This window comes from Saimiri boliviensis, chromosome X, assembly GCF_048565385.1.
Source record: "Saimiri boliviensis isolate mSaiBol1 chromosome X, mSaiBol1.pri, whole genome shotgun sequence".
NCBI classification, from domain to species: domain Eukaryota; kingdom Metazoa; phylum Chordata; class Mammalia; order Primates; family Cebidae; genus Saimiri; species Saimiri boliviensis.
In genome coordinates, this window is record NC_133470.1 from 86852329 (window position 1) to 86864908 (window position 12580).

At 39.5% G+C, this 12580-nt stretch overlaps 1 protein-coding gene across 2 annotated transcripts; it reads right to left on the minus strand.

The window, feature by feature from the left end:
• Positions 1 to 588: 588 nt before the first annotated feature.
• On the minus strand, positions 589 to 12334 carry VMA21 (vacuolar ATPase assembly factor VMA21). Of its 2 annotated transcripts, none has more exons than XM_003943414.3 (3): positions 12191 to 12334; positions 6255 to 6364; positions 589 to 5391 (listed from the first exon to the last, which is right to left on the minus strand). In XM_003943414.3, exons 1-3 carry the CDS (start codon positions 12241 to 12243, stop codon positions 5249 to 5251), a joined length of 306 nt encoding a protein of 101 aa, XP_003943463.1. In that variant the 5' UTR covers positions 12244 to 12334; the 3' UTR covers positions 589 to 5248. The 2 variants fall into 2 exon arrangements, with proteins under 2 accessions (XP_003943463.1, XP_074248424.1); XM_074392323.1 differs by lacking the exon at positions 12191 to 12334 and adding an exon at positions 12097 to 12185.
• Between the last annotated feature and the right edge of the window lie 246 nt (positions 12335 to 12580).

Consider the following 12580-nt stretch of genomic DNA (forward strand, 5'->3'; position numbering starts at 1 on the left):
GTTGTTTTTAATGAATACTACTAGGTGATTCTAGTCAACTTTTGAGAGCCACTGTCCTGTGGTTTCTGCAATGCCATTACCTGTTTCCTGAGTTCCCTGAACATCTCATAACCTACAAAAATTTTTGATACTAAGACGTTTCAAATGTGTTTGTGAAGGGGATATTAATATTTATTAATAAGAATTAGCTGGAGTCCTCAGAAGCACAGGAAGGAGCTGGAGTGCAATTAACAGGTGATTAGAGGATAGAGGACACAGGACATTAGTCATGAGGGGGAGGTATGTGGACGTTGTCAGGAATTACCTATCCCCACGTTTAATTAATTACTGATAAGTATTCCTCAACTCTCTTTTAGGGGCATTTGAAGCCCACCCCAGATAAAGTATAACCAGTCCTTTACATCTCAGCACCCCTCCCCCACACTCCCAATCAGTTTGAGCATTTCTGGTTTACATTTACTGCATAAAAACTTACTCTTGACGGCACTCTATATAATCTACATAGTACAAACAGAGAGGACAACAAACAAATTTTTTAAAGTGAGCTCTGTACATATTCTACATGTTATAGAATGAAAAGCAGACAAATTCTTAAAAACAGCAGTTAATAAAACATTAATTGAATCAGGACACATCAAAGTAGCATTACAGATACTTTTTTAATGACAACAGATGGTAAATTTATACAAATTATAGGTTACAATATAGTGAATACAAAATCCATCCAAATAACAGTTAAAAAAGCATCACTTACAAAAGTAAATCTGATTCAAGTAGCTAAAGAACTCAAGCCCCCCATTCTGATGATTATACACGGCTTGAAATGCAGCACATCTAAATCCTTCCCCTAGTCAGGGCACTATTCAATACTACAGCATATTCAAGGACTCTAGTGATTTAAAGATTCTAACACTTTTAGCATCGACGTCAATAGACATCTCGTAACAGGTTCACTATGCAAAACTCAAATGAGAATGTGTGAACATTCTTTGCAAACTGTAAGGTGCTGTGCAGATGCTGTTAGCTATTGCTATTACTACTATTCAGTGAGATTACACTAAACATGGGAAAAAGGAAGACTACTCTGTTTAACTGACAAATATTACTTATAGAACATCTTAAAATAAATGCAGATATTACTTTCAAATACACATAGCAACAACACAGGCAAGAAAAGTGTGGCCAGGAGTGATGTCAAGGAATTCCTATCTTAAGAAAAATATAAAGGATTAAGCTATTCATAGATTATGTGGAATATTTATCATTAGATTCCCAAAGTCTCTGAAAACAATTAATTTTCAAGGTGACCCTTTCCCCTGAAAAGGGAAAAAGAAACAGTCAGGTTACTAATGTGCTGCTTCAGCCAACTCTTATAAAAATTATCTTAAACATAGGAGTAGAGTCTCAATTAATAGTTGTACTAATCTGGTAGGTGACACAGAGTGCTTGACAGCAGAGAAACCTACCACTGACCTCAGACAAGTGACAAATTCTGTGTCAAAGCTGAACCATAAGTTTACAACTTCACTTGGGCATAAATTAAACAATAAACATGAACTTGTCTAGATGTAAGAAATACATACTAGGTACATTTAAAACGGGATTTAAATCCTTTTTATGTACTTTCTGGTTTCATCTTTCTTTGGATACACCCTACTTGTTTAACTAATTTTACTGGTCTCCTTGGGTATTCTAACTGTATATATAAAACTCACTTGAAAATGGAAAACAAATGCCAAACAAGTCAATCAGTTGTTTCTTTTGGCAAAACTGATGAGATTTTCATGATAAAAATGTTCTAATTATTAGGCCGGGCACAGTGGCTCACGCCAGTAATCCCAGCACTTTGGGAGACAGAGGCGGGTGGATCACCTGAGGTCAGGGGTTCAAGACCGACCTGGCTAACATGGCGAAGCCCCATCTCTGCTAAAAATTAGTCATGCGTGGTTGCATGTGCCTGCCATCCCAGCTACTCGGGAGGCTGAGGCAGCAGAATTGTTTGAACCTGGGAGATGGAGGCTGCAGTGAGCTGAGATTGCACCACTGCACTCCAGCCTGGGCAAGAAGAGCAAAACTCTGTCTCAAAAAAAATAAAATAAAATAAAAAAAGAATATATTTCTGTTAGAGTTTCCATAAAACACAGGGTTTTTTTTGTTTTGTTTTGTTTTCGTTTTTGAGACAGAATTTCACTCTTGTCACCCAGGCTGGAGTGCAACGGTGCGATCTTGGCTCACCACAACCTCTGCCTCCCGGGTTCAAGCGATTCTCCTGCCTCAGCCTCCTAAGTAGCTGGGATTACAGGCATGCACCTCCATGCCCAGCTAATTTTGTATTTTTAGTAGCAACAGGGTTTCTCTATGTTGGTCAGGCTGGTCTTGAACTCCTGACCTCAGGTGATCTACCCGCCTCGGACTCCCAAAGTGCTGGGATTACAGGCCTGAGCCACTATGCCTGGCTGAAACATAGGGTTTTTTATAACGGCAGGCTTAAATTTTTTTTCACTAACAACCCAAAACCTAATTCTACTGTTATATGTACAATGGTATCCATTTGAAGAGCTAATGACATCAGATGCACTCTACAGCAGACTTTTCATTTTTCAACACAACTGAGAAAAAGGACTACATTCTCGGGGGCAGAACAGGTGAGGAAGGTAATGTGGTACCGTAAATGGAGTTAAATCAGTAGTTTCGACTGACACTTCAAGTTATACCTCCTAATTGAGGTTATTCTTACAATTGGTTTTCAAGCAATAGGGAATATATTCCAACCTTAAAACATGTATAAGGGCTCAACTGTAGCTTTCCTTCTATACATCTTGAAGTATATACATTATGTAAAAGGAAACTAGTGAGACATCTTAAAAAATAAATATATTTGTCAAATACTTTATGTTATTTGACATAGTTAAAAACAGCAGCAAACTAGTGAGTTAAGAGTTAAAACTCTAAGAACAAACTAACTGCTATGAAAACAAGCCTATTTTGTAATGATCCTAAATATCAATCCTAGCATTCAATTTTAACATTTAAACACTTGGGCTTTTTCCAAGAGGAAATTACAACTGTCTTTGCATGTGTCCCTGGTTTAAATACTTGCAGAAAAATACCATATATCATTACCTAATCAGCAAATGCCTAAAACCAAACAAAATAATCCAACATTGGACAGTAATATTTTACAACAGCATAAGATCCCAAAATCACAAGAAAAACTTTGACATTATATAAAAAGAAATCAGGTGGAAAATTCTAAATACAACAATACATCTTAAGTAGGGACCATCTAGAAATCTACTACATACCCCCTAGACTCAAATGTCATTATACTAAAATTGTAGTCTTTAAGCAAGAATTAAAAACAGTTCCATAATAATCATACTGATCTTTCACTTTTCTCAACAGTTAAACACAAATGCCTATTTGACTTTTATGACTAATCATCCATCTATTCCTTTAGTCCAATTTCACAACATAAAACATAATGTGAACAACAAATCGGTAATTGTTTCAAATACTTAAGCAAGAATCCTAAGTATTAGGATTATCAGTAACAGAAAATTTGAATTTTAAGAGAATAAAGACAGAATGTGCTCATTTAGAAAATGGCTAATAAGGCCCAGCAAGGTGGCTCATACCTGTAATTCCAGCACTTGGGGAGGCTGAGGCGAGCAGATCACCTGAGGTCAGGAATTCAAGACCATCCTGGCCAACATGGTGAAACTCCTGTCTCTACCAAAAAATACAAAAAAAATTGGCTGGGTGTGGTGGCAGTCACCTGTAGTACCAGCTACTTGGGAGGCTGAGGTGGAGAACTGTTTGAACCCAGGAGGCAGAGGTGGAGGTTGCAGTGAGCAAAGATTATGCCACTGCACTCCAGCCTGGGCAACGGAGTGAGACTCTGTCTCAAAAAAAAAAAAAAAAAAAAAAAAAGAAAAGAAAGAAAGAAAAAGAAGAAAATGGCCAATAATTACTCATCTGAAAAAGTGCAAACTGCTGTCAGGAAAAGCTGGCAGAATTTAAACTTGTAAACTAAACTTTCAGTGTGTTTCAAACCAGCATTAAGAAATGGCTTTCAAAAATGTATACGGGGTATAAACTAAAATAGAGGTTATTTTTAGATGGCAACATTATGGGAAATTTTGATTATATTTTTCTGTGTGAATATGTATTTTTCCAGCTTTCGAAAAAGGACATGTATTATGGTTTTATAATTAAAAAAACAAATACTTCGGGGAGTGTTTTTAGATTGCACACAATTCGTACCAAATAACCAGAACACAGACTAAAGATACGAAAATAAATTCAAGGATTTTTTCCATCAGATAACCCCAAGGAGAATACTTTTTGGGTAAAAAAAAAAAAAAAAAAAAAAAATGTTTTCAAGGTTTTTTCTATTCTTAACATATTTAAATGCAAATTCCTATCATATACAGTACAATTTTAAAAAACAGTAGGAAAAACAATTTTAAATGGGGCATCCTCAAACCTTTTAACTGAAGCCTAGCTTCAATGTTGAATGAGGAAGCAAAGTATCTCATTAAAAAGTTGGTTTGCAAAGTACAAAGCTGTCCTGCAAGGGGACCTGAAGGAAGCAGGCTGAGTGTTTGAGTGGTGAGATCTTTGTTTTGCTCTCTAGATCTTTCAGTAAGCTAAAATCCTTTTACCTCAATGTATGTGATTTAGCCTAGTTTTCCCATAAAATAATGTAATGGAAAATTCCTACTGACTAGAGATTACACTTTATGTGAAATTCCTTAGTGACATTCAAATTCCAGTGTCCACAATTTAAGCAACTTTCCATAGGAAATTAAAATTCTAAATCCAAGGACTTGGTATTTTCATGCTAAGGAAAGCATTCCAGCATAAAGTGGAGTTTTATTTGCTTCACTGTGTGCACCTTAATATATCCACCGGAGTAAAACTCAAAAGCAACCATAAGTCAGAATACTATAAAACATGTTCTGTTGAAAGAAGATAAAATTCCTTCGAGAATAATGTGTAACTAAATTAACATTTGTAACTAATTTAACTTTTCCAAATTCTCATTTGCAAATGAGATTCATACAGTGAAAACTGAATATACAAATCAACATATTAGAAGGATCAAAATTTACACTATTCAAACATGACTCCTTAAAACTGACTTTAACATGTTCTTTTAACTTTATTAAAATCAGATGTCCCCCACTCCAGCATTTACCATTTAAAAAAATCAATGTAATGCTATCAAAAGGTGACATTCGCTTTAATCCTGTTTGCCTTCACGCCACTGTCGTGAGCCTTCATTCCAGGCCACATACACAAAGAGGGCCAGCACCACATGGACGGCGACCACTGCAACAATAGCAGCATAAAAATAGCTGTCCCTATTGGACATCCCAAGGGCGCCTATCAAGAGAAAAAAAAGTTTCCATTTTATTCCAAAATTTACCAAAGTACAAAAAAACAAAGCATTCTAATTTTTAATGACATTATTTATTTAACTAGTCAGGCAATTAAAAAGTAATACTATGAGTGGTAATGAATTAAAAGATATTTAGTATTCACTAAAAGATATGAGTATCTTCTATATACTAAGAACATTATTTTAAACAAAACCATAATTATAACTTAGTCTAAAGACTTAAGGCAGGCAAGGTGGCTCATGCCTGTAATCCCAACACTTTGGGAGGCCAAGGTGGGTGGATCACCTGAGGTCAGGAATTCAAGACCAGCCTTGCCAACATGGTGAACCCCTGTCTCTAATAAAAATACCAAAAATTAGCCAGGTGTAGTGGCAGGTGCCTATAATCCCAGCTACTCAGGAGGCTAAGACAGGACAATCACTTGAACCCGGGAGGTGGAGGCTGCAATGGGCCAGAGATCCCACCATTGCCCTCCATCTCAAAAAAAAAAAAAAAAATACACTTCGACATCAAAAAGGGGACTTCATTTTCATTTTCTCTTCCTTCCATTATCTGACACTAGAAGTCCATTCCCCCAAATTCCTCCTCCCATGTCAGCCAACTCCTATTCTTAAAAGCGTACTAAGAGAAAGGATTTGCACACTATTTCACAGAAAACCATAAATGAGTAAAATGTCAAGCTGAAATAACAAGTTATTTCATAAAGATTCGTTATGAGCAATATGATTTTGTGAAAAGCAAAACAAGAAAAAAATAAGAATATCCAGTTTACAAATATAAAGAGGTCATAAAAGCACAGAATCTTAAATCGGGGGAAAATATCTGTTTTAATGGGTCTAAGATTACCTTCAAATATATAAGATTTAGTTGTGAAATATAACCCAATAGGAACAGTGATCATTAAAGCTGTGAAGAACAGGAGCGTCTTCAGCGTAGATGCTAATGAACTTTCATTTCTGGAATAAAGTAAACAAAGAGAAAATCAGAACCTGCACAGCCATATCCAAATGCTCTCATGTAAAACATCCACAGACGAGATGCTACGTAGGAAGACGACCACAGGCAGGGGCTTATAATCCAAAGATCCTAGAGAACCAGCTGTGGGTAGTAGGAATTTCTTCCGCTGGAACATGAAGGTTATATACCAGGGACTATCATTCACATCCAGCGTGAGAGGACATGTCAGGGCACCTCAGATCAACTGTCAACAAGCTGAGTGAACAAACTAATGAAGAAACTCGGTGCCCCTGCCTCTGGAACTGCAGTTTCTACCCAGGGAAGCCCCACTGCCAAATCCATGCAGCAACCATGTCTGCTAGCACCAGACACCAGACCTGGGAAAGTAGTAGGCACCACGGTTGGATCTGCACACCCTCTCCCACTAGAATCGGAGCTTACGTCAGGGGAAGCCACCAGCTTGCTGCCCTCCAGCATAAGACAGTGGACCAGCAAACTAATGAGGCGAACACACCTGCGCACCCTTTCCCACTGAAATTAGGGCTTTTGCCCAAGAAAACCACTGCCACACCAGTTCCTGAGACCATGCAGCAACCCTGACAAGCATCAGACACCAGACCAGGGAACTAGGCAGGTATCGCAGGTGGATGGATCAGCATGCCCTCTCCTGCTGGAATCAGAGCTTGCATCTGCGGAAGTGGCCAGCTTCCTGTCCTCTAGCACCAGACTGTGGACCAGCAAACTAACCAGATGGAGCCAACGCACCAGCGCGCCCTCCTCCACTGGAATCAGAGCTTCGGCCCAGGGAAGCCACTGCCACACCAGTCCCTGAACCCATGTGGCAACCCTGACCACAGGCACCAGATACCAGACCATGGAAGGAGGTAGGCAGAGCAGAAGGACCAGCGTGCCCTCCCCAGCTGGCAGAGGAACTTCTGTTATGGATGAAAAATAGAGCTAGAGGGAATACTTCCAGACACGTTTTAAGAGGCTCACATCACCTTGATACCTAAGCCAGATAGACACAGCAAGAAAACTACACGACAACATCATTGATGAACATTGGTGCAAAATTCCTCAATAACATATTTTCAAACCAAATTCAACAATAATCAGGCCAGGTGTGGTGGCACCATATCAGTAATCCCAGCGCTTTGGGAGGCCAAGGCAGGCTGATCAGTTGAGGCCAGGAGTTCAAGATCAGCCTGGCCAACATGCCAAAACCCCATCTCTACCAAAAATACAAAAATTAGCTGGGTGTGGTAGCGCCTGCAGATAGTCTCAGCTATTCAGGAGGCAAAGGCATGAGAATCACTTGAACCTGGGAGGCAGAGGTTGAAGTGAGCTGAGATCGCACCACTGCACTCTAGCCTGGGCAACAGAGCAAGACTATCTCAAACAAACAAAAATACATCAAAAAGATTATACATTATGACCAAGTAGGATCATTTCAGTTGATGCAGAAAAAGCATTTGACAAACTTCCGCATCCTTTACTCAGCTGAAAAAGAAATCAAGTAAACAATCCCATTTATAATAGCATTAAAAAAATAATTAGGGGCCAGGCTCAGGGGCTCATGCCTGTAATCCCACCACTTTGGGAAGGCTGAGGCTTGAGGTCAGGCGTCTGACACCAGCCTAAGCAAAATATCAAAACCTCACCTCTACAAAAAAAAATTTTTTAAATTCGCTGGGGGTGGTGGCGAATGCCTGTAAACTCAGCTACACAAGAGGCTGAAGTGGGATGATTGTTTGAGCCCCAGAGTTCAAGGCTGCAGTGATTAGTGATTGGGGCACTGTACTCAGGCCTAGGTGACAGAGTAAGAATCTATTTTTTTTAAAAAAGAGAGAAACTTAGGAATAAATTTAACTCATCTAAGGAGATGAGTGACTCATACACTGAAAAATATAAAACACTGATGAAAGAAATTGAAGATGACACAAATAAATGTAAAGATATCCTGTGTTCATGGAATGGAAGAATTAATACTGTTGAAATGCCCATAGTACCCAAAGCAATATACAGATATGACACAATCTCCATCAAAATTTTAGTAGCATTCTTCATAGAAATAGAAAAACAATCCTAAAATTCATACAAAACCACAAAAAGCTCCAAATAGCCAAAGCAACACTCAAAAAGAATTTGAAAGCATCACACTTTCTGATTTAAAATATTAGTTATACTAATCAAAACAGTATGGCATTGGCATAAAAACTGAAACATATAACAATGAAACAGAATAGAGCCCAGAAATAAATCCAAAGATATACAGCCAACTAATCAACAAGGGTGTCAAGAGGAACACAATGGGGAAAGGATAGTCTCTTCAATAAATGGTACTGGGAAAACTGGACTTCTACTCCAAAGAACAAGACCAGACTCTTACACCATATACAAAAATCAACCCAAAATGGATAAAATAAAACATAAAGATATAAAGTTTTACGACGTAAAACTAGACATAAAAGTTTAAGACATAAAAGCATACAGAAGGAAAGGTCCTTAACACTGGCCTTGTAATGATTTTTTGGATATCACACCAAAAGCTTAGGCTACAAAAGGAAAAATAAAGGGGCTTGCATCAAACTAAAAAGCTTCTGTACAGCAAAGGAAACAATCAACAAAATGAAAAGGCAGCCTACAGACTGGGAAAACATATTTGCCAATCATCTATCTGATAAGGGTTAATTATCCCAAAATTTATAAAGAACTCTTACAGCTCAGAAAAAAACCCACCTGATTAAAATATGGACACCTGGACAAACATTGCTCCAAAGACATAAAAATGGCCATGAGATAAATGAAAAGGTGCTCAACATCCCTAAATCATCAGGGAAATCCAAATCAAAACCACTATGAGATATAACCTCACACTTGTTAGGACAGCTATTATTAAAAAGCCAAGTGATAACAAATGTTGGTAAAAGTGTGGAGGAAAAAAACCCCAGTACTTTGTGACTAGAAATGTACATTGGTACAGCCATTAATGGAAAACAGTTCCTAAAGAAATTAAAACTAGAACTACCACACAACCCAGCAACCTCTCTTCTGGTATATAACCAAAGAAGATGAAATCATTACCTCATAAAAATATCTGCACTTCCATGTTCACTGAACCATTATTCACAATAGCCAAGATTTGAAAAAACCTAAGTGTATGTAGACAGACAAAATAAAGAAACCGTAGTGTATATATACAAGGGAATATTTTTAACATCCTTAAAAAAGGACATCTGCATTTGCCACAACATGGATGGACCTGGAAGACATTAGGTTAAGTAAAATAAGCCAGACACAGAAAGACAAATACTACATGATCTCACTTACATGTAGAATCTTAAAAAAAAAAAAAAAAGTCAACTACACAAGGATAGAGAATAAAACAGTATTTACCATGGGGGTAGGGGTGAGAGTGGGAGGCTGGAGGGAAGGAAATAGGGAGATGTACATCAAAGGACACAAAGCAGTAGATATATGGATGAACAAGTCTAGATATCTAATGTACAAGAGGAGTATAGGCAATAAAGTTGCATGGTATTAGAGACTTTTGTAAGTAAGGAGATTTTAGCTGCTCTGGTCACACACACACACACAAAAGTATGTGAGATGACAGATAATGTGAATCTGCTTGACTACAGTAATCACTTTACTATACGTATGCCATAACATCATGTTGTGAACCTAAAATATACACAGTGAAATTTATTTTTGAAAAAGAACCTGAACAAAAAACCCACAAAAACACTGGGTAGAACATATATTAACTATAACTAACCTCATGCCTATTTCTTGATCACATGCTCTGCACATGTGTGAGAAATTAAATAATATTGCTGTAAATAAAGTTCTAGTATTTTATTTTGGTACTTAAACAGATCAACTTTTAACATGCCTCATTTTGGTTATTACTTAGCTACACAACACTCATTTTATATACATAAGCTCCCTTAAACTGTTTCCTACTAGTACATTTCTAGAGGAATTTATTGTGTGATTCTCATGAAGAATATGAGTGTGTGGCAGTAGAGAACCTACAAAAAATACAAAAAGTCACTACTTGGCCAATTCTTTTGTGGACCCTAAAAAAAGCACTTGACTGGTATTTCTATGGTGAATAAAAAAGTATGTTTTAGGAATGCAACTTTCAGATTATCTAACTTGATAAAGGAACAGAAAGGAAGTGTTAACTGATTGTTGTGTTCTTTACATGACCTCTCTTGAGTATCTATTATCTGGTCTGGCTTTTAAAAAGTTTACTATTGAAAAGATGATATAACACCATAAAAATGTTTTAAAGTAAACAAAATCACTTATAATCCCACCATCCAAATATAACTTTTCTAACATGTTAATTTCTAGCCTTCACACAATCTATACACAGCATACCTTAATAATATATAGCTAATTCCTTCTCTTTTTCCTTAAACTTCAAAAATATGACTTTTCTGGATTGTGACCTCACTAATATGGGACTAAGCATTAAGTCAAAGTGTACATACAAACTTTTGAAAACTAGCAAACTTCCTCTACTATTCATAGGACATTTTCTCCCTGGCTTCCAGCCACAAGAGCTGTTGGTTTTGCTGGCACAAGCCACCTTGGGTAAAATCAGTGGCTTATTCCAAGACAAAGCAACTGATACTATTTAACTGATTTCTCCTATGTATCTTTGGGTGCTACTGAGTGGAGACTTGTTAGAAATGAGGAATGAGAAAGGCTGGAATTAAAGTTGTCATCACGCAAAGGAAAAAGTTCAGGATGAACCTTACTGTGCTTCCATTCATAACACCACCTAGTTTTCCCACTTCATACAAACTTCTGCAGCCAACATTGAACAGACAGAGCCTACCACATTCCCTTTTGTGGCAAGTAGGACAACAAAATTCTTTCTTCCACTGCCAAGGTTTCACTGCAAATTCCATTAGGAAAACAGAATCAGTCTAGAATTATGCTCTATTTAAGCGTACCTAATAAAAATATCTGTTGGTATTCTCATAAATGAATAGTAAATTTTAAAAATCCCACATTGAGGCTGGATAAAGAAAGTGTGGTACATATACACCATGGAGCACTATGCAGCCATAAAAAGAATGAGATCATGTCCTCTGCAGCAGCATGACTGGAGCTGGAGGCAATTATCCTAGGCAAACTAAGACAGGAAAAGAAAACAAAATACCGCATGTTCTCATAAATGGGAACATACAGTAGGTATGGGAATATACAGTAGGTCTTAATGAATGGTAGCTAACTCCCTTATCACTCCCTTGCCTACTTCAGGTGGGCCAGAACCACTTGCTCTCTCATACATTCCTTATACTCAGCCACCAGCTCCAGCTTACTAATTCTCCAAGTGAAGCAGTCCCACTCCAGGAAACTATTCCCTTCTACTCGTTAATTCATAAAGCAATTCCCTTCTACTCGTTAATTCATACAGCAAACATTTATTAAGCCCGGACAATGCAGGACCCCTAGGGAACACGGAGATGAAGGAGACCGCGTTCCTGTCCTCAGAAACCTCATCCTGAGATAATGAAAGAGACTGCAATATAGACGATAGCGAGAGGAAGTGCTAGGATAGGAGCCCGAGCTGAAGGCTCACTGATGTATTCCCCATGATCCCGGGTCCCTTAGTCCCGTGCGAAAGGTCGGGACCGGGCGGGCAGACGTCTCAGGCCCCAACCTACTTTCCCCGCCTCCCTCCCTGAGGCCAGGTCCCCGGGGTCCAGACCTCATGCCCACCCCATTCAGCTAGGACCTTTCCTCGAGTCCTGCTCCTGGCTGGGGCCGGTCCGCCTTGCCGTCCGGGCCCCGTTCAGGGCTACCTGAACTCAGGAGGCTGCAGTGCGTTCAGCGCCGCTTTATCGGGGCGCTCCATGGCGTAGCCGTGACGGCCGCAGGCACTCGGCGGCAGGGCTTGGGTCGGCGGCCGCGCTCAGTAGGTTCCGCGGGAGAGACTGCACCGGAAATGCCGGTTCGCGCCGGAAGTGTCCGTTCGCGCCGGGCGGCGCGCCGCAGTACGCAGGCGCGGCGTGGCGCGGCGCAGGGCTGCGGCCGGCGCGGTTGCGGGCGCGGGTGCGGGCGCGGGCGCGGGCGCGGGCACGGGCACGGGCACGGGCGCTCACGTGACTTACCGGCGGCGGCTCCGCGGCGTGCGCCCTGCTAGGAGGGGCCTGTGTTCGAGGAGCAGGCCGGGCGAGTAGCCCAGCCACTCC

Excerpts from the sequence above, each read along its gene's own strand:
- VMA21 (XM_003943414.3), bottom strand. The coding sequence starts at position 12,243 with ATGGAGCGCCCCGATAAAGCGGCGCTGAACGCACTGCAGCCTCCTGAG. Across the intron at positions 6,365-12,190 it reads CTGCAGCCTCCTGAGTTCAG|AAATGAAAGTTCATTAGCAT; the intron begins GTAGCCCTGAAC and ends ACTTTATTCCAG. Across the intron at positions 5,392-6,254 it reads TAAATCTTATATATTTGAAG|GCGCCCTTGGGATGTCCAAT; the intron begins GTAATCTTAGAC and ends TTCTCTTGATAG.